Source organism: Poromitra crassiceps (assembly GCF_964638095.1).
Source record: "Poromitra crassiceps genome assembly, chromosome: 2".
Taxonomy (NCBI): Eukaryota; Metazoa; Chordata; class Actinopteri; order Beryciformes; family Melamphaidae; genus Poromitra; species Poromitra crassiceps.
The window spans coordinates 79,739,068-79,761,567 of NC_139624.1; the positions used below are offsets into that span (position 1 = coordinate 79,739,068).

Here is a 22,500-nt window from a genome sequence, read left to right on the forward strand (position 1 = left end):
CTTGAGAGCGGACCGAGACCACCTCTCACAGGCGAACCAGAGCGCGGTTTTTAGTCCGCACCAGAGTTCGAGTGGGAGCGTTCACACCGACCCTACGGACCGTACTAAAGGGGAAAGGTCCGATAGACCGGACTAAACAAGGCTGGTGTGAACCCGCCCTTAGAGTTTCGTTGGTGTCTTTCCGGCCGGAGCCACTACAAGAGGCAGGCTCGTGAACGTGCAGAACGTCACATCCGCCAAATTCTCTGAGAAATCTCTCCCCGTGAGGAGCAGAATTCTCCAGCTTTGGAATGGGTGAACGCAGAGTGACGCGGTTTTTACGTTACGTAATGGAGCATTCACTCATTGGTAATAAAAAACACGGTATGAACAATTATTTCCCCACCAAACTTACAGATTGGACCTTTAATTATACTTTTTTTTTGGGCTGATCCCATACATGACAAGCACGCATGCACACACGCACGCACACACACACACTTTACACACACACATACACACCTACACACACACCCACACAGACACACACACACACACACACACACACACACCACACACACACACACACACACACACACACACACACACACACACACACACACTATAGGCTACTTGAATATTGGGGGGATGTATCCTTCATCTCACCCTGTTGTATCTTTCCTTTCGTCGAGACACTATACAAGAAGTAACACAAATTAAATGGAATAACAATTGCCACGATTTTGCGTCACTCCATCCGTGGCTGTACCCCATCTAGCCACAACCCAGGGATGCATCCATTGGGGAGTGATCTTCTCATAGAAAGCACAGAGAAGCTTCTTTACAGTTTGAGATGGACTGTGTGTGCTTCACATCGCAGGTGTGATTAATTAAGACACAGCTGTTCATTTACCCAGGTGTTAACCAGCTCTGGGCCTCATTTCCCAAAAGCATGTTAAGGCTGAGACAACAGTATCTGTCTCACGAAGCCTCTTTAGTTTGTGAGGTGTTCCCGAAAAGCATCTTAACTTAAGACGCTCTTAAAAGTAGTAGAGTCATAGATAACGAAACAAACAACACCTGGAAGTACAAAACCTACTAACTACTTTTTCTACATATACCCAACACTCAAAATTACCATCTTCAGACGATGGAAATTTAAATAATCACTCCATCTAAATCACTTATCAAGAAATTATCTTTTTGACAAATGAAGCCTTCATCTTTTGGAGTGTGAATATCACGCATCGGTCAGAAAGAAGAACAAAAAAATCCATAGTGTATGCAAAACAAATCCTCTAACAATTTACATAATTATATTTGAAAACATTAACCATTTGAAGACCTAAAACTGCCTTGAATAGATCTTTCTTTGAAGATCTGACTCAATAGGAAATGCTCTGGAGCTGTGTTACACCATTCTGCCTAGAATACAAATATGACAAAGTGGAGAAGAATATAATCTTTCCTTCAACACCCAGCCACTTCTGTCCGATCAATAATATAATTCCTACTGAGTATTGTGCAACTGTCAATAACAACCCTGTTCAACAAACAGCTACACTGGCTACTGACACCCTTAAATACCTCACTTTGAAATATAATCCATGTAATATTATGCTTGACTATATTGGTTTATTTGTTTTAATTAGCCTAATATTTGGCTGAATAAAGATATATCCAAGCATGCTTTTGGTGTAATAACTAGAGACAGGTCAATAGCTCAGGGAATTCAGGGGAGTTATCAAGGCGCTGTCTATTGACAACGCCTGTGATGCAAGGTGTTATTGTTAAGAAACAATTGACAAGGATAATCAGAGATAATAGGCTATACCACTGTCAATATGCTGATTGAATGGATGTAGACTTTATACACTTACAGAAATAGACTATAATAACACCACTTCTAACAGAAGGGGCTGGTGCAGTTGCACTGGCTCCATACAGTATATTAACTTATTACATGCTCACATTTTATATGTATTTGCATTTGTATATGCAGCTTTTGATGCAATCCGAGCACAGTGCCCACATAAAAGCATGCTGTTCACATCTAATACTTTCAAATGAAATATTGTTTCTCTCTACAGGACATCCACTCTGTAATGGTGATGTTCTCTACCTGGTGAAGTGGTGATGATGATGTGCTGGCTCCTCCCCCTGCCGCAGTAGAGCTGGGTGGAGATGCCACCCTCAGGGGAGACCCGCCCCCTCCTGCTGTTGTCACAGCAACTGTGGTGCTGGAAAAGCAAAAGGCAAAGTAACATAAAATGTACCCACTTAATTAAAGCGCGCACAGTGCTGACTGAGTAAATAATGATGGAACCTTATGACTCTAAAATAATGACCTCAAACCATATCCATTTCACATTCCATGTACAAACAGCACCAAACAATGAGTCACAGTTGTTGCGCACACAGTGAATGAAAGCACAGAGGATAATGATTGCCAAAGACAAAAAAGTTTATTCTATTCTATTCTCATGTCATTACTATTCATTCAGTGGGTAATTATTTCACATTTGAAAAAGGGATTGGGGCAAGTTTTCCCTCAATATTTTTCTATAAAGCCTATGGTTAATAAGATTAATTTGTGCTGATGCCATTGTCTTTATCCATCTTCAAACCACACCCAGACTTGGAATCAATTAGCATTATATCAACATCAATGTCACTGTGGCTGTCTACCTGTACGACTTGGCCAGTCGGTTGACAGGGGACTGTTTGCTGGGCGAGGAGGAGGAGGAAGGCAGGCGCTGAGTGGTGGCGTAGCCTGGCGCGTCGGAGGCTGATCCCAGGCGCTGGAGCTTATTGGGGGAGCCTGACGCCGAGCCGCCGCCTCCGGCCGACAATGGAGAGCTGACACGCTGGCTGGGCAAGGTGGAGCTGGAGTAGTAGATACCTGCAGCAACAAGAAGAGGTGAGAAAACAAAGGAAAGAAGGGGGTGGCAGAAAGAAAGTGGGAAATGGCGAGGCTGATGTCAAACAGGTGATACCTGAAGGATACAAGGAACTAAGGAGACAAAGTAGGCGAGTACTAGCCTGACTTATAATTCACACAAGATACACACAGGAGATCAGGGAACTAACTCCTGCCAGTGAGTTGACAGTGGAGACAGGAAAATATGGAAAAGTCAAAATGGGTAAGATCATGACAGGCTGACAAAAGTGCAAAATAGATATTAAGATTTGGCTCCACAACAAAACAAATGATTTGGATGGGTCGATACTATAGTGAACCGTTGGGAGAAAGAAAGGTGTTACTGAGTCAGATCGAGGAGTCGCTAAATTGGACGAAAACAAGTAGGCGAGAAGGTGTTTGTCAATAATAAAGAAGAGCTTGTTTATAAAAACCAAACTAGCTGGAGGGAAAAATAGATATGTGATGGAGAAATGCAAACACATTTTGTTCTGGATTTTGTTGTGGCTGCAGCCTGACCTTTGACCTTTCATTTGCACTGGCAGAGAGTGTGAAAACAAAGTTAAAGGAAGGAAAGAGAAAGTCTCGCTGTTTGAAACTATCCTGGGCCTCAAACCTAGCCTGATATTCAGACTGCATCATCAATTCATAAACTCATTTCCTGTTTGTCTGAGATTGCACCCACTTCAGAGCATTTCTATGAGGGGCCGGGCTTCGGTCTTCCCTAACCAATCACCAGAGACCAAGGCTTCGGTCTTCCCTAACCAATCACTAGAGACCAAGGCTTCGGTCTTCCCTAATCAATCACTAGAGACCAAGGCTTCGGTCTTCCCTAACCAATCACTAGAGACCAAGGCTTCGGTCTTCCCTAACCAATCACTAGAGACCAAGGCTTCGGTCTTCCCTAATCAATCACTAGAGACCAAGGCTTCGGTCTTCCCTAATCAATCACTAGAGACCAAGGCTTCGGTCTTCCCTAATCAATCACTAGAGACCAAGGCTTCGGTCTTCCCTAATCAATCACTAGAGACCAAGGTCAAGGTGTCCACGGCAACCTAACCTCGCGTCACCAGGCTCTCCCCGAGGCAACCGGCCGGCACGGCAGGGTAGCCGCAGCAGTCTTGCTAGTCACAAGCACAAGCTAACGTAGCTAATGTTAGCCAGCTTCTCCACGTTAAAGTGTAACTTACCCCCAAAACACTTTTTTTCAGCTTTTAACCAATATATATGACTTTGGTGGTGGTGGTGTGTGAAGAATTCTGGTCAAAATTTCCACATTTGAGACCAAACTGTTACCATTCTACCATTTGTATCATTTTCAGGAGCATAAGTTCCCTCTATGGGTTGAACACTGCTTTTTTTTGTGCCCTCAAATTAATGGGATATTTGGTACATTGTGACGTCACGGTGGGTTTAGCACGCGCCCCACTCATGTGAAAAATTGTTTTTTTCCCCATTGATTATTACTGTAGTTCACGCGGCACGAGCCCTTTAAGACCAATGCATCCCTGGGTATGCCTACTGTGGCTAATATTAGCCGCTAGTTAGTTATGTTATATGGCAGTAAAATGCCACTGAATGACCAAATTGATATAACTTTTAACCATTTCGAGTAACACTGTTTCCATACGGATCACCAGCGTTAGTTTGTTGTTTATAACGTGGCTATATTCATAACGTTTTCTATCTCGGATGCGTTATTTCGAATCCCACATAGGTTACGCCAAAACCCACATAGGTGACGCCTCGAATCCCACATAGGTTATGCTAAAACCCACATAGGTTACGCCTCGAATCCCACATAGGTTACGCTAAAACCACCACCGTGTGGGTTTCAGGACGAAACGTCATCTTTAGAGCACAATATTCCTGGAATGCAAGTTTAACTAAGCAGTTACATGTCCTCTGCATTCTACATACAATTAAGATATTACGGGTTGTTTTATTTTGTATGTTACATACTTATTGGCCAAGATATGTTAGTTTATGGGGGAGGAATTCTGCAAGCTAAGGAGGGGAGTGTGGGCCATCTTGCCTGCGGGGTTTTCGGATCGAGTGGAGTGCCGTTTTGCAGGAAATCTGGGGGGGTAAGTCCCGCTTTAAGCAGCCAAAGTCAGCCGACTTTGTACTTGTCGTTTTAACGTAAGTCTTATCGTACACTGCACTAACTAATAAGACGTTTGTTATGAAAAGTACAAAGTCGGCCGACTTTGGCTGCTCAATGTGGAGAAGCTGGCTAGCATTAGCTAGCTACGTTAGCTTTGGCCACAGCTGTGTATAACAGCGTTAGCCAATCAGCGACCGTGATTGGATTTTCAACCGGAGAAATATTGTTTGCACATGGCAATCCCAGACCAAGAAGAGCCAAAGCCACAACTGTGGAGTGGGCGTGGCTTCAAAGGTCTGGAGCCAGGCTACCTCAAACCCAGAGACAACAGGACAGTATCCTGGGCCTCAAACCCAGAGACAACAAGAAACTATCCTGGGCCTCAAACCCAGAGACAACAAGAAACTATCCTGGGCCTCAAACCCAGAGACAACAGGAAACTATCCTGGGCCTCAAACCCAGAGACAACAAGAAACTATCCTGGGCCTCAAACCCAGAGATAACAGGAAACTATCCTGGGCCTCAAACCCAGAGACAACAAGAAACTATCCTGTGCCTCAAACCCAGAGACAACAAGAAACTATCCTGGGCCTCAAACCCAGAGACAACAAGAAACTATCCTGGGCCTCAAACCCAGAGACAACAGGAAACTATCCTGGGCCTCAAACCCAGAGACAACAAGAAACTATCCTGTGCCTCAAACCCAGAGATAACAGGAAACTATCCTGGGCCTCAAACCCAGAGATAACAGGAAACTATCCTGGGCCTCAAACCCAGAGACAACAAGAAACTATCCTGTGCCTCAAACCCAGAGACAACAAGAAACTATCCTGGGCCTCAAACCCAGAGACAACAGGAAACTATCCTGTGCCTCAAACCCAGAGACAACAGGAAACTAGCCTGTGCCTCAAACCCAGAGACAACAAGAAACTATCCTGTGCCTCAAACCCAGAGACAACAAGAAACTATCCTGTGCCTCAAACCCAGAGACAACAAGAAACTATCCTGTGCCTCAAACCCAGAGACAACAAGAAACTATCCTGTGCCTCAAACCCAGAGACAACAGGGATTATGAAGCATCGATTATTGGCCAACGTTTGTCCTGGGCTGAGAGAACACTTAAAGCATCGCAACTCTGTTCCATTAATATCCAACCAATATAATGAAAATAACCCTCACGAAAATGGTCATGCAGTGGCAAGGCATTTATTCCAATTCTCATACCTGTCTGTCAGTGTCGCCCAAAAACTCTCGTAACGGACAAGCCCGTCTTTTATTGTCACACGAACACCACAATACATGCATGCGGCCACAACACACTCATGCCGGTGAAAAGTGTCCTCTGCATTTAACCCATCCAGGCATGTCCTTTCCTCTGAGGGGCAGGCCAGGAGCAGTGGTCGCTTTCTCGTACAGCGCCCGGGGACCAACTTCGGATGTTGTCGTCACTGGTCGGATGGCGATGACGATCTGATCTTCTGCATGTTTTTAGTGGGGGGTTATATACGGAGGAACCCCCTGGGGGGAGCACGGGGAGAACATGCAAACTCCAGACAGAGAGAAAGGCCCTCTCGACGAGATAACCCACCTGGGCAGTAGGCACTGAAGATATGGGGGGGAACACAACCACAGTGCCCACAGTGTCCCAGGCGAGAATCGAACCCAGGACCTTCTAACTGTGAGGCGACAGCGCTACCGACTGCGCCACCGTACCCCTACGTACGCCCAACGTCATCTCCGTGTATCTAGTGTGTTTTATGCTATATCAGACGAATGCATCATAAAGAAATAGCTCATTTCCACCACATTTTACTGCCCTGCACAGCTCGTCACCACTCGGCTCTAATCGTATCAGCCCTATGGACGTTTTGCTTCACCGCGGATCATCTGCCCCCACCCACCCCCGCCCACAGCTGGTCGTCTAAATAGCGACCGCATATCTGTCCTTCGCTTATAGCCGAAGTAGGCTATAACATAACGTTACAATTAAATCCATCCACAGAACTTTTAAACTGTTTATGAAATACTGGTGCCTCTAAATGACCTACAGTGTACATGGGCAAATGTGACAATCGGCTAGGAGAATGGATATCATTTTGTTGTTACTCAAACTCACATGCATGCACTGCGCGGGGACGGGAGAGGCGCTACGAGGAGAACCCCAGCGGCAGCTCAACAGGCAAGACCGCGGCTTCGCCTGCGGCCTAGCGGAGGCAACTACAAAGGGCTTCCCGAGGAGCGCATGTTAAAGCTGAGCAAGGAGATCGATTTTATTTCACCAGCGGCAAAGGCAGCAACACTAAAGACTGATGGAAATAACATAATAGAAGAGAAGGTAAGCTAACTAAACTGGTATCCAGCATTGACAGTAGATGCCTACAGTAAACACGATTCTGCCTGACCAATCAGTCGTCTGCAGTGTTTTCACGTCACCATATAGTACCGGGTCCACAGCCCTAGAACCTCAACAGAGCAGGGACCAAAAGCAGCACGACTCAACCCCGATCAACCCGGGTTGTCCACGTTTTTGATCGGTGGAATGAGACAAAAAAGCGAGACGAGCTGTGCGGGGCCGCGTTGATACCAGCGGTGGAATTGGGCCAAAAATAACAGAGAGGGAGAAGAGGTGAGCCCTTACCTGACCCTGCCCCACTTTGCTGCTGTTGCTGTTGAGCCACACGACTAGATGTCACCTGAGGAGAGGAGAGGAGAGGAGAGGAGAGAGAGGAGAGCAGAGGAGAGGAGAGGAGAGAGAGAGGAGAGCAGAGGAGAGGAGAGAGAGAGGAGAGCAGAGGAGAGATGAGAGAGAGGAGAGATGAGACAGAGAGGAGAGAGAGGAGAGATAGAGGAGAGGAGAGAGAAGAGGAGAAAATTGAGTAGAAGAGAGATGGATAGGGTGTGTGTGTGTGTGTGAGTGTGTGTGTGAGAGAGAGAGAGAGAGAGAGAGAGAGAGGAGATAGAAAGTTGAGAGAAAGGGGGAGGTGGGAGACAGAGTTGAAAATAAAAACACGGGTGACCATAGATCTAGCGTGCACAATGAGTTCAGAGACTTTGAGGAGCCCCAAATGAACCCAGAGCAGCTAGTAATGAAACCCCTAGAGAAAACACAGGGCTGATAGAAACAGACTCGCAGAAGAAGAACCTGGACTAATAGGAGTTCAGGCGGCTGAACTCACTACTCATCATGACTTGTTGGGGTTGTTGGAAAGAGTAAAGAAAAGTAGTGTAACACAGGCTAGAGCACAACAACATCTTGGTCATCCATCCTCAAGTAAACTCCAACATTCATGAATAATTCAAAAAGCTGTGTTATTAAAATCTGATAAAAGTGTTAGGACAATGCCCTAAAGGCTTCTAGGCTTCTTTGCTGTTAACACAGTGTGATAGGTACTTTATATAGTAAAATGATATGAGGCAAAAGATTAGAAGATCACATTTAGTTGGCATTTGTCAGTCTTTATTGTCTCCATTTTGAGCCACATCTAAAAGATGACAGTTGTAAGAAATCTCAATTTTAGCTCTTCAACTGTCCCACTACCTAGGTTTTCAACTGCATTGCACTGAATTCCTTACAGATGAAAACATAGCACCCATACACCTGAATGATTGACACTGAATGACTTTCTTAATCACCATTCGGAGCCATGTGTCAGTGTGTGACACAAAGTGAGTGTGGGAAATGGCTTCGTGCCACACATCAGATGCTGCTTTACCCTAATATATTCTACCCAGTCCTCAGAGACTGTGAGGGAGCATATGTCTTCTCTCCACAGAGTCTCACAGCCGTATGGTGATGGCAAGAGCTGTAAAGGTGATTCAAATACATGATATGCCCACACTAACATGGCCGCATGACGCTGTATGAGGCCACACTATGCGAGCACACACAGCCACTCTGTGCCAAAGGCAGCCTTGGCACTTTTCTACACCTCCATCGTCGAGGCCATCCTTGCCTCCTCTATCCCTGTCTGGTATGATGCTGCTGCTGCCCTCAAGGACATCTCCAGACTGCAGCGCATCATCCGCCGTGCTGAAAAGGCGGTCGGATGCAGCCTGCCATCCCTTCAGGACTGATACACTGCCACGATGCTAAAGCGGTCTTGGAAAATCATGGCCCACCCCTCCCACCGAGGTCACCAGAACCTCTCGCCACAACAGTTTCTTCCTAACTGCCATCCGCCTGTTCAACCAGACCCGAAAACCCCCATAAATCATGACTTTATCCCGCCCCCCCCCCCCCCCCCCCCCCCCCCCCCGATGCCTCCTGAGCACAACCGGCTCAGTAACGGAGGGGGTCCCTCCCCCCCCCCCCCACAGACATTATCCCATGGAGACTATCCTATGATCCCACCCTCCCCTCCATTATGTCACTTTAAAGGACTTTTTACTTGGTACTTTATAATTTGAGAGTTTTTCTGTATTCCTTCCTGTTGAGAGGCTGTTTAAATGCACCTTTAATAATAACCCGCTCATAAATAGACTGTACCCATGTACTGCAGTCATCAAAAAAATATGTTTGCCCATCTGTGATCTTCCACGAAAGAGTTAGCTACTAAAAAAAGCTACAATTACACTGAAGGATGGAGGATCTGAACCACTTGTACAATTTTCATTCTTGGCTGCATAATATGATCTCTTCAGAACTGTCAACAGCAACCCGACTTGCTCAGTAGTCCGCTGAAATCCAGCAACTCACTTTTTTTGACAGCTACCATAAATAAATCACTATTTCAATGTCGTCTCCCATCCAAACAGCAAATGAATATTAATGTCTTTCATGATAGAAGGACACAATTCAGTTTCATCTTTACTCCAGAAGTATAGCAGTAGCTGCCGAGGCTTACTGCCATGTTTTGCCTCAATAATTTTACTCATGCTACTGTTCTAAAATTGAACGATACAAATGGGATAACATGTTTGCTGTGCATGTGTTGGGATCCAGGGAAAATACCTTATAAAGCTTTCTTATAGCTGGGATTAGCTTATCGTGGGTTATTGAAATTAAGGTACTGCATGGTGTTTAAACTGAATGCGAGTATCTCTTCTCAGATATTAAAGGAACATAAATGTTTGTGTAAAAGTCTGTGTCTTCATCAACAACAACAACAACAAAGCCTGGTGGTCATTTGTTACAGGACTGTGCAAAAATGAATAAAAATGCAGAAGTGCTACAGGCATAAAGATGGAAAGTCAGATGCATATGGCATAGACCGGTCACTAGAGATGGGTACCGAGGACCAGGTCTAAATTGGTACCAGTTCCTGATTGGTCAGTACCGGAGTATCAATAAGCGTCTCGATGAACGGTATTGCTGTCAGTATTTTTTTTATTTTTTTTACCATCCCCTAATGATGATGAAACTGCCAGCATCAGGAAGAAATTGTTGCCTTACTGAATGTTTACACACTCCTGCTCCATGCTACAGTACGCTTGCGACGGGAAAAAGCAGACCCTAAAACGAGTTGAACGTTAGCTGTGTTGTTTGATTAAACAGCTCAGCCAGACCATGGTATAAATGAAAATAACCCTCAGTAGAGATATAATGTTGGTTTGCTCTGTCCCTGAAGTGAAACCATTGACTGTTTTTGTGAAACTGAAAATTTTCAGTCGGGCCAGCGCAATGCATTCTGGTTGTTGTAGTAGGGTTCCCCCTTAGAGTGAACTACAGCTGATTTCTCAGTTTTCGCTTATCATAGGACTCCAATTTAAAAAATAATTGCACATTTCTATTACATAGGTGGCCTAGATTTAATAAATGACCATTATTCACAATGGTGAATATATTATTTCTGCAAAAAAGTTAATAACAAAATAACTTTTCACATCTTTTCACATCATGTCTTTATTTTTTCCACCAAATTATGGAAAGCAGTATCGATAAGTATCGGTATCGATAAGCAGTATCGGTATCGGTATCGGTATCGATAAAATCCTAACGATACCCATCGCTACTGGTCACTGGGTGGATGAATGAATGAATGAATGGATGGATGGATGGATGGATGAGTCACTGGTAAATAAGTGATGGATTTATGGATGAATTGGTGACTAGGTGAGTGGATGGATAGAAAGCTGGACAGAGTGTATGTGAGAGAGCTCTTTCCCGTCCATACTGTCGTCCTGCAGTAGCCCTTCTTGTTTCCTCCAGGAAGACACTAGATGTTTGAGGTGCCATGTATCCATGCATTATTAAAGCAGGGCCTCTCGTACAGAAGAGCAGCTAGCATGCTAGACCTCTCACTCTCTCTCTCTCACGTGTGCAAACTTTCACATACAAATGAAATGCGCTCATGCATACATGTGATAGAAGGACAAAGTATGTAAAAAGGCCCGACGTGCACACGCACACCTATGTGCACGTGTACAGTACATACATGCCTGCATACACACAATGATGAACAAAGCCATGCACGTATTTACACACATACACTACATAGAGTCATAATAATACAACTGATTGCATTTATATACAGTAGCACCTTTCCAGGTACTCAAATCGCTTCACATATCGTGGGGTCGGGGAGGGGGTGGCGGGGGGGTGGGGCAGGGTGTCACATCCACCACCGATGTGCAGCACCCACCTGGGTGATGCACGGCAGCCGCTTTGTACCAGAACACTCACCACACATCAGCCTATCACAGTGGAGAGTAGAGGACTGAAAGAGCCAATTAGATATTGAGGGATGATTAGGTGGCCATGATGGAAGGAAAGCCTGTGTGGGAATTCATGCAGGGCGCCGGGGTGACAGCGCTACTCTCTTACATACCACTCTTACATACCACCACTGTAACATTCTGGAACAACATCTCTTTCTGAGCTTTGAAAATCTCAAAGTCTTAAAAAGTGCTTGTTTTATCTACAAATGCATACATGGACTAGCTCCCCCTCCTGTACAGGAATTCATCCACAAAAACAGAATCATTGTACTTGGCACCACGTCAGACACCAGAGGTGACTGCAAGGTCCAACGTAGACTGACCACGTTTGCTCAGAACGTCCTCTCTATAAAAGGCAGCCAAACGTGGAATAGTCTCCCCATCTCCATAAGGGACAGCCCCACCCTTGCTACTTTTAAAGGTAAACTTAAACAATGGCTGAAGTCCAACCAGTCATGTGACCACAGGTAATATGTTTTTCTTTTTTCTTTTGTGTATTGCTACTATGTATTTTTATTTTTGTAAGTGTATTGCTGCTATGTATTTTTGAGTGTATTGCTGCTACTTATGTTTTACGTATTTTTTGAGTGTATTGCTGCTACTTATGTTTTACGTTTGATGTATTCTGTGTTTTATGTCTTTCGGGGACAACGGATGGAAATTAGCATCGTGCTAAATCCGGCAATTTTTACACTCTTATTATGTTCCAGGTGACTGTATCTGCTTCGTGGTTTTTGTGTTCATTGATTTTGCACTGTCCCGTCCAAATAAACAAATAAATAAAATACACCTGCCTATCAGGTAGCAGTGGTATGTACTGTATAAAGCTATTGAGAAGCTACACGCCCTGCTGACAACACTGGCCACATTGCTCTGACAAGCCCAAAACATCACGGGGGACAAACACAAACACTGACGGAGACGGTGAGCAGAGAGGACAGGAGAGGAAGAGAAGAGGGGCATGAGAGGAGGAGAGGAGAGGAGAGGACCACAGCAATGCAAGGAAAACAGAGGAGAGAAATACAGTAGAATTCACAGGAGAGAAAGAAAAAGCTCAGTTTGCCTCCACCTACAGTATATGTCTGTCTGTCTGTCTGTCTGTCTGTCTGCCTGTCTGTCTGTCTGCCTGTCTACCTGCCTGCCTGTCTGTCTGTCTGTCTGTCTGTCTGTCTGTCTGTCTGTCTGCCTGTCTGTCTGTCTGCCTGTCTACCTGCCTGCCTGTCTGTCTGTCTGTCTGTCTGCCTGTCTGTCTGTCTGTCTGCCTGCCTGCATGTCTGTCTGTCTGTCTGCCTGCATGCCTGTCTGTCTGCCTGTCTACCTGCCTGCCTGTCTGTCTGTCTGTCTGCCTGCCTGTCTGTCTGCCTGCCTGCCTGTCTGTCTGTCTGTCTGCTTGCCTGCCTGCCTGTCTGTCTGCCTGTCTGTCTGCCTGCCTGCCTGCCTGTCTGCCTGTCTGCATGTCTGTCTGTCTGTCTGCCTGCCTGCCTGCCTGTCTGTCTGTCTGCCTGCCTGTCTGTCTGTCTGTCTGTCTGCATGTCTGTCTGTCTGCCTGCCTGCCTGTCTGCCTGCCTGTCTGTCTGCCTGCCTGTCTGTCTGTCTGTCTGTCTGTCTGTCTGACTGTCTGTCTGTCTGCATGTCTGTCTGTCTGTCTGCCTGCCTGCCTGCCTGTCTGTCTGCCTGTCTACCTGCCTGCCTGTCTGTCTGTCTGTCTGCCTGCCTGCCTGTCTGTCTGCCTGCCTGTCTGTCTGTCTGCATGTCTGTCTGTCTGTCTGCCTGCCTGCCTGTCTGTCTGCCTGTCTGTCTGTCTGTCTGTCTGTCTGCATGTCTGTCTGTCTGCCTGCCTGCCTGTCTGCCTGCCTGCCTGTCTGTCTGTCTGTCTGTCTGTCTGCATGTCTGTCTGTCTGCCTGCCTGCCTGTCTGTCTGTCTGTCTGTCTGCCTGTCTGTCTGTCTGTCTGTCTGTCTGTCTGTCTGTCTGTCTGTCTGCATGTCTGTCTGTCTGTCTGTCTGTCTGCCTGCCTGCCTGCCTGTCTGTCTGTCTGCCTGCCTGTCTGTCTGTCTGTCTGACTGCCTGCCTGCCTGTCTGTCTGTCTGTCTGCATGTCTGTCTGTCTGTCTGTCTGTCTGCATGTCTGTCTGTCTGTCTGTCTGCATAGCGTTCTGTCATCTCCTGGATTCCTTCTTTGTTAAGGGAAGGAATAAGAACCTTCTCTGAAAACATCTTTGAAATGAGCGTTGGTGTGACTGTGTGGGGAAATGAAGAGATGTGTTTACAAAGACTAATATAACCACCTTCATCTTCTTCCTCTTTCAAGAGGCACACATGCACACGTACAGTACAAAGAAACACACACAGACACACACACACACACACACACACACACGCGCACACGGCATGTGAAAAACTAACCAAACACAGCCTAGTTTAACAGCCCTGTATGTGCGTGTATGTGCTTTGCTATGGATATTCTGAAAAAGCGGCAATGCTCTTTTATTTTAACAATTATCTAGCCTACTTTATCATTATTAATCTAAAATATTTCCCCTGCTTTCAATTCATAAGTGGTCATACAGCAATCACAAATGGAACATTTCCCCCAGACACTGGCAATATCTTGTAATGAATTTGAATGTTTACTGATTTAGCAGTGTGTGTGTGTGTGTGTGTGTGTGTGTGTGTGTGTGTGTGTGTGTGTGTGTGTGTGTGTGCATGTGCGTGCGTGTGTGAGAGAGAGAGAGAGAGAGAGAGAGAGAGAGAGAGAGAGAGAGAGAGAGAGAGAGAGAGAGAGAGAGAGAGCACACGTGTAAGTGTGTGCATGTGCACTACCATTGATAGGTTCAGAAAATGAAAATTGGGAATAATTGGCTGGTGTAAGATAGAAAGTAATTGGAGGGTTTTCTCTCTTCATAAGCACACTGCTGTGATTAACACCTTACTTCTTTTTTCTCAAGTCCTTATAAACTAAGAGCCTGGCTGATATGTGCCTGTGTGCATTTCATCCTCCCCTCTCTCTGTCTAAAAGAGTGTTTTTTTAGACTATCAGCATCACTTTACCTCTCCTTCCAAACAGCTCCGTGGAATACATCTGACTGACCCTGTCTCCCACTTCTTCCCAAACACACACACACACACACACACACACACGGCGACTGCACACATAGGATTCCTTTGGAAGTAAAAGTTGGACCGACTGGACGATCCCACTCGAATAAAATAAATTAATGGGATTCTGCATAAATCTGTGCTTATCGACACCAATCAACTACGCCTGCTACGTCAAACACTAACAAATCCATATCCTGCTGTGGGTTGAGCTGTGTACTGCATGCAGAGTGCACATCACGTCAGAGATCCTGTACATGTAGGTGGAGGAGAAGAGCGTGGGGAGAGGGGAAGATCGTGGACATTCAGAGGGGGGTAGAGAAATAGATGTTGGCTCAGCTTGGGGTGGGGAAATCGGAGGAGCGGGGGGATCTGAGAGACAGCGTGCGGTAGATGCCGACACTGCGCTGGCCCTCCCAGCTCTCCGTGTCTGCGACGACGACCACAATGAGTGCAATGCAGTTGTTACTGCGTGATCGCAGCTTTCGCACGAGCCGACGCCAAAGTGAATAAGTTTGCATAAAGGGACAGTGAGAGCAAACAGCTCCTGTGGACATTTCTGACATCGCAATTTTCTTCATCATCAGCACTACTACCACCATCATCATCATCATCATCATCATCATCATCATCGGTATACAGCAGTTACTCCTACCTGGTTGTAGCTGTGCACGGCCCCCCCAACCTGCCCGCTGCGCTGTGGGGTTGCTGCGGAGATGCTGTCGCTAAGGGCGAGGGTCTGGTTGCTATGGTAGCTGGCAGAGTACTGGAGCGAAGCCTCCGGGGTGGAGTTGAGCTGCAAGGAACTCTGGGAAAGAAGAGCCGGTCCTACCCAGAGAGACAGCAGTGGTGTATTGAGGGTGGGGGGAGTTGAGTGGAGAGAGTGAGAGATATAGAGAGAGAGAGGGAGTGAAGAGAGAGAGAGAGAGAGATTAAGAGTGAGTGAGAAAGAGACGGAGAGAGAGGTGGGAGGGTGGGGGGAGTGAAGGGGAGAGATTGAGAGGCGAAGAGTGAGATGGGGGAGAGAGAGAGAGAGAGAGAGAGTAGCAATTTAGCGCAGACAGTGCAGCAGTGCAGCGCTCCGTGAGTTGGAGATGGCATACATAATTTATTAGCAGCGGGAGAGAGGAACAGAGAGAATGGGAGGAGGAGGAGGAGGAGGAGGAGGAGGGAGAGACGGGAGGAGGAGGAAGAGGAAGAGATGGGGAGGAGGAGGAGGAAGAGGCAGAGAGGGGGAGGATGGCTGAAAAGAAGAAAGTTGTAATAGATGGAACACCTAACAACTCGAAACGTTACCTCCCCAAATATGTTAACTTTTACTTTTGTATTATCTGCTTGAACAAAAACTCAACAGACCCCTTTGTGCAAGACAACTTGAGTGGTACCAACTGAAGCAGTCAGTCACTGTACTGCTACTCTTCTCTGAAGCCCATGCTGTGCACAGAAACCTTATTGATTGGGGTTGTGACTGGTCCCGATCGTCATATTTTTACGACGGACACTCTTCCAAACTGCATGTGGCGCGATGAGGTGGGATGGAGTGAACCGTTACAGACCCCCCGGTGGTCATTATTACGAACCAATGGCACTAATAGTGCAGAGTAAATCTACAGCAACTGAGTCTCCTAAGAGCAGTGCATGTGGAGGAGAGTGTGTGGTGTGGTTTGATTCAGAATCGGTTAGGTCTATGACATGTGCACTCAACGGTGTGTAAATATTTCATTGCGTTGCTATTCTTACTCTCTCTCTCACTGAATAAAAACCTATATAACATCTATGTAATTAGAGTTCATAGTATAAGGAAGACCAACTCGGTCCCAAAGTCTACAAGAAGCGTCTTCCCAGAGCTCACTGGCATGTTAGTTTCCCCACAAATAACAAAGTATTCTTCTTCTTCTTCTTCTTCTCCCATATATGTTTGTTCTCTGATGCTCTCTCTCTCCCTTCAGGATCCCTTTCTCTCCGTGAGTCTGTGTGTGCTGTGAAGCAACATCAACTCAAAGCTTTTCGTCTTCATGAAAGACTTGTCTTTTCTCATCTCGATTCATCTCTTGCTTTTTATGAATTATTAAATGGCACTTTGTGTCACGCAGATGGAGTGGGAGCTCCCAAACTCATCATCACTTGGCTTAGTGTTTGTTACACGCATGTGTTTGTTTGTGTGTGTGTGTGTGACGCTCATCATCACTCGGCTTGGTGTTTGTTATACGCGTGTGTTTGTGTGTTTGTGACACTCTTCATCACTCGGCTTGGTGTTTGGTATACGCGTGTGTTTGTGTGTTTGTGACACTCATCATCACTCGGCTTGGTGTTTGTTACACGGGTGTGTTTGTGTGTTTGTGACACTCATCATCACTCGGCTTGGTGTTTGTTACACACGTGTGTTTGTGTGTGTGTGACACCCATCATCACTTGGCTTGGTGTATGTTACACGCATGTGTTTGTGTGTTTGTGACACTCTTCATCACTTGGCTTGGTGTTTGTTACACGCATGTGTTTGTGACACTCTTCATCACTCGGCTTGGTGTTTGTTACACGCGTGTGTTTGTGTGTTTGTGACACTCTTCATCACTTGGCTTGGTGTTTGTTACACGCATGTGTTTGTGACACTCTTCATCACTCGGCTTGGTGTTTGTTACACGCGTGTGTTTGTGTGTGTGTGACCCTCATCATCACTCGGCTTGGTGTTTGTTACACGCATGTGTTTGTGTGTTTGTGACACTCTTCATCACTCGGCTTGGTGTTTGTTACACGCGTGTGTTTGTGTGTGTGTGACCCTCATCATCACTCGGCTTGGTGTTTGTTACACGCATGTGTTTGTGTGTTTGTGACACTCTTCATCACTTGGCTTGGTGTTTGTTACACGCGTGTGTTTGTGTGTGTGTGTGACCCTCATCATCACTCGGCTTGGTGTTTGTTACACGCGTGTGTTTGTGTGTGTGTGACACTCATCATCACTCGGCTTGGTGTTTGTTACACGCGTGTTTGTGTGTGTGTGTGACACTCATCATCACTCGGCTTGGTGTTTGTTACACGCGTGTTTGTGTGTGTGTGACACTCATCATCACTCGGCTTGGTGTTTGTTACACGCGTGTTTGTGTGTGTGTGACACTCATCATCACTCGGCTTGGTGTTTGTTACACGCGTGTTTGTGTGTGTGTGTGACCCTCATCATCACTCGGCTTGGTGTTTGTTACACGCGTGTTTGTTTGTGTGTGACACTCATCATCACTCGGCTTGGTGTTTGTTACACGCGTGTTTGTGTGTGTGTGTGACCCTCATCATCACTCGGCTTGGTGTTTGTTACACGCGTGTTTGTGTGTGTGTGTGACCCTCATCATCACTCGGCTTGGTGTTTGTTACACGCGTGTTTGTGTGTGTGTGTGACCCTCATCATCACTTGGCTTGGTGTTTGTTACACGCGTGTTTGTTTGTGTGTGACACTCATCATCACTCGGCTTGGTGTTTGTTACACGCGTGTGTTTGTGTGTGTGTGACACAGTGTGAATGTATACCGTATAGTTGTGTCACTATGCATAGTGTGATTTGTGCGTGTCACCCGGTTGGCTGGTAGCAAAGTTGGTACTGTAGGTGAGCGGGTGGGCAGATAGATGGTTTAGTGCAAGTGTGTGTGTGTGTGTGTGTGTGTGTGTGTGTGTGTGTGTGTGTGTGTGTGAGAGAGAGAGAGAGAGAGAGAGAGAGAGAGTGTGTACTAAGTGTATGAGTTTTATTTAGCGAATGCAAGGTCCTTAAGCCAAGCAGTTGCCTCCTGATCTGCTGTATGGAGGGTGACTAGTCCTCCTTCAAGTCTTTGTAGAGGGCAATCTTCGATGATGTGTTGCATTGTCTGCTGCTCTCCACAAGCACACAGTGGGCTTGGGCTGCTGCCCCACTTGTGAAGGCTGGCCAAGCAGGGGCCATGTCCAGTCCTGAATCTATTGAGGGTTGACCACTGCCTCCTTGGGAGGTTGGTGCCAGGGACCAGTAGAGTGGGGTCTGACACCAGGTGTTTGTTTGGGACGTCCTTGGACTCCCATTCCTTTTTCCAAGCTGATTTGGTGGTGAAGTCAGCTGGTGGAGGGTTCTTCCAGATTGGTCGTCTAGATGGAAGACGAGCAGTGGGTGGGTTGAAGATGTCTGTGTGGATTGGTAGGTGGGGGGAGTCTTTGGCCTTTTGGAGCATCCTTTGAGTGAAGGCTTCTCGCCGGATATGTGGAGGGGCTATGTTGGATAGGACAGGGAGCCAGGGGAGTGGTGTTGAGCGGATTGTCCCGGCGATGATTCTCATGGTTGTGTTGAGTTGCGTGTATGAGTGAGAGGGTGAGATCAAAGTCAGTGGTATGGCTTTATTTCCTTTCTTGCCTCTATTGAAACTCTGTAGAGTATCCATTCTCACAAGTAAATCATGAGTATTTCACAGGCTCAGTGAAAAAATTAAGCACATCATCATATTAATAACATCCTCAACATGCTTTCACACACACACACACACACACACACACACACACACACACGCACGCACGCAAACACACACACACACACACACACACACACACACACACACACACATCTGTGCACAATTAACTCATTCCCCACCATTGCCGTCATAGAACGTCAAGCCTTGTTTTCACCGTCATGTGATAGATGGCTCTCTTACCCACCTGGTGAAATAGTACAGCACGTCTAGAGTCCTACAGAAGCGTGATTCATGACTCTCCAACAAAACCAGGAAGCAGAGAAAAGCAACAATCTTCCGTCAGAAAAGCTCCATAAAACATCTCCAGGCTTGCTGCTCAAACGCTGGTCCGGCAGCTTTTAGCGAGCCATGGACCCCATGACAGCGGGGCAGCCTGTCACTCAAACCTGAAGGATTTTCTTTACACGAGGCGGCAGGCGCTGACACATCAACAAGTCACTTGTCCTCATAGTTTAGTGATCCAGTTCCTAAACTATCACACACTGTGTCAATTTCAGTCGGTAGATTTGCTCCTGACCTCCAGACACCAGTCGCCCTCCCCCGGCACAAAAAGAGAGCGCGACCCGGCTCCCCTCTCTCAAGAGCGGGGTGAATCTCTCTCTTGCACCGGTGCTAAGGTAAAAGCTGTGACCTCGGGCGTGTTTGGCCGGAAAGGGAAACCAAATCATTATGGGGTTCATACTTGAGTGTAACACCGGCCAGTATCCGCCATCAGAGACATTTATTCGGTTCAGGACCCATGAAGATGACTTTATTTAGAAAAATGCTTTTTTTCTCAGCTTTTTGGGGACAAATGGACGTTTTCAGTGAAAACTACCTACATTCAAGTGTCAATAACTAAAGAACGGATTAAGGTAGAATCAAACTTTTTTCCTCATGAAAGTAGAGGCTCTCCTCTTTCTTTTGAGATATTCAGTGTTTACATAGTCTCGCTGGCCAGCCTCCTCCCCTTCCGTCCGAGGAGTCTGGCGCCACAGGTCTCCATAGTGGGATTGCGATGGGCGGCGCTTAGCGGCAGTGCCCTTGGAAAATAGTTTCAAACAATCCAACTTGCCGTTTTCCGCGTGTAGCAACGAGCTAGCGTGTAGGTTTCTGCCGTTAGCTTCCTAGATAGTTAGCGTTGTTGTTTTCACTGCGGCGGCAGGGCACTATTTACAGCGACACACAGGGAGGAGGGAGCGGAAGCCGCTCTGATTGACATGGTCGGAGCCAATGACAGAGCTTGTAATAAGCCGGGAGCGGGCACTGACTGAATCAATCAATCAATCAATCAATCAATCAATCAGATTTATTTATAGAGCACATTTAAACATGACACATGTCAACCAAAGTGCTGTACATAGGGTAGATACACAAAAAACATCAGGCAACATCTGGTCAGCAATCATCGGGACACATAGGGAAACCAAGGCATGAATCAGCTATAATCGGGAGATGCTAGCAGGTAGAAGTGGGTTTTCAGGTTAGATTTGAAGGCCTCTATCGAGGGGGCGAGCCTGATAGAGGTGGGGATGCTGTTCCACAGGACAGGGGCTGCGGCAGCAAAGGCACGGCCCCCCCTAAGCTTGAGGTTGAACCTCCGGACTGTCAGGAGCCTCTGATCGGCTGACCTGAGGGCTCTAGTGTTGGAATAGGGGGATAGGAGGTGTGAGATGTAGGGGGGGGGGCTGGTTGTTGAGTGCTTTGAATACAAACAGGAGAACCTTGAAATCTATTCTGTAGCGTACTGGAAGCCAGTGAAGGGAGGCAAGGACAGGAGTTATGTGGTCTCTTTTGCGGGTTCCGGTCAAAAGTCTGGCAGCGGCGTTCTGTACTAACTGCAGACGGGACAGGGAGGACTGACTGATGCCTGTGTAGAGAGAGTTGCAGTAGTCTAATCTAGATGAGATGAAAACGTGGATGACTCTCTGAAGGTCTGCAGGGGAGAGAAAGGCTTTGAGCTTGGCAATAGTGCGGAGTTGGAAAAAGCATGCCTTTACCACTGAATTTACCTGTCTATCAAACTTAAATTGGGGATCAAAAATGACACCTAGGTTTTTAACATAGGGCTTGACCAGGGCGGAAAGGTTGCGTAGACTGTTGGTGAGGGTGGAGACACATTCAATGTCGTCGAGGCAGGCCAAGAGACTGTTTAGTATGGACTGGTTGTTGGGTTTCAGAGAGACATGAAGCTGTGTGTCGTCAGCATAACAGTGAAAGGATATGTTGTGCTTCTGAATGATTAAACCGAGGGGTAACATGTACAGTGAGAAGAAAATCGAGCCAAGGACGGACCCTTGCGGGACCCCAACAGACTGAAACAGTCGCTCCAATGGGAGAGCAGAGTAGAGCAGGGGAGGGTTTATCCCAGTTATGGAGACCTGCGGCGCCAGACTCCTCGGACGGAAGGGAGTGGAGGCTGGCCAGCGAGACTAGTGTTTACATAGTCATAGAAGAAAATATTCTGTGCGTCTTGGAAAATTAGTGAAAATGATCAGAAACCCTGGCGGTGGCTGGTGACTTTTTTACTTTGAAACTCTTGACGGGGAATGAGTTAATATGTAAGTGCATGCATGTACGGTATAGGGATGTTCATTTTGAAAAATTTCCATAATCGAAAATCGGGGGAAATTAACGATCAATTATCGATTATCGATCATATTAACACATTCACTGCCAGCCGTTTTTTTTTTACTGTAGGTAGGTTCTGCCAGAGGTTTTTTTTGAGGATTCTGGCTCATCTTTCAAGACCCGAGGATTCTTTTCTGCTAAGATTTTGTGAACACACAATATCTCAAAAGAACTAATAGAATGTGTGCTTTCTCTGTCTAAAAGAGTTAGTTTGTAGAGTTAGTAGTTATGTAAGCATTAGCAGTTGAATACAGCATGGTTTCAGCGTCTGAAAAATTATTTTGAGATAAACGGCTTTTTGTGAAATTCGATAGAACAGTCACTTTAACCATTCATTTTTGGCATCAGTAAGACGTCAGACATCTAAACAATAGTTTTGAACAGTAATTTCCTCCATAACAGCAGGAAACACCCCTTTCCTTCAAACTCCTCCCTCCGTGTGTCTTCTTCTTGGCTGCAGCGAGCGTGTCTGTAACCTCGCGTCACCAGCTCACTGCTTTGCTGTGCCTGTCTGCCTGTCTGCCTGGCGGCCGCTGTGCAAGTCTGGATCGGCTCGCTCGTTTCTTGTGGTTTGTGTTGAGAGCTTTGATGAAGCTTTTGCGATTCTGGTCTTATTTATGCTGCGTGTTTCAAAGTGTGTTCCACCCGTAATC

The 22,500-nt window shown here is 46.4% G+C and overlaps 1 protein-coding gene across 1 annotated transcript in view; it reads right to left on the reverse strand.

The window, feature by feature from the left end:
• Positions 1-22,500, reverse strand: part of ctnnd2a (catenin (cadherin-associated protein), delta 2a) — a gene marked incomplete at both ends in the record, with an annotated part of 506,376 nt that overhangs the window by 280,446 nt on the left and 203,430 nt on the right. Inside the window, 4 exons of the mRNA XM_083657360.1 lie at positions 2,102-2,219; positions 2,668-2,881; positions 7,645-7,699; positions 15,416-15,588. Coding sequence (XP_083513486.1) covers positions 2,102-2,219; positions 2,668-2,881; positions 7,645-7,699; positions 15,416-15,588 — 560 coding nt within the window. The remainder of the gene's footprint in view (positions 1-2,101; positions 2,220-2,667; positions 2,882-7,644; positions 7,700-15,415; positions 15,589-22,500) is intronic.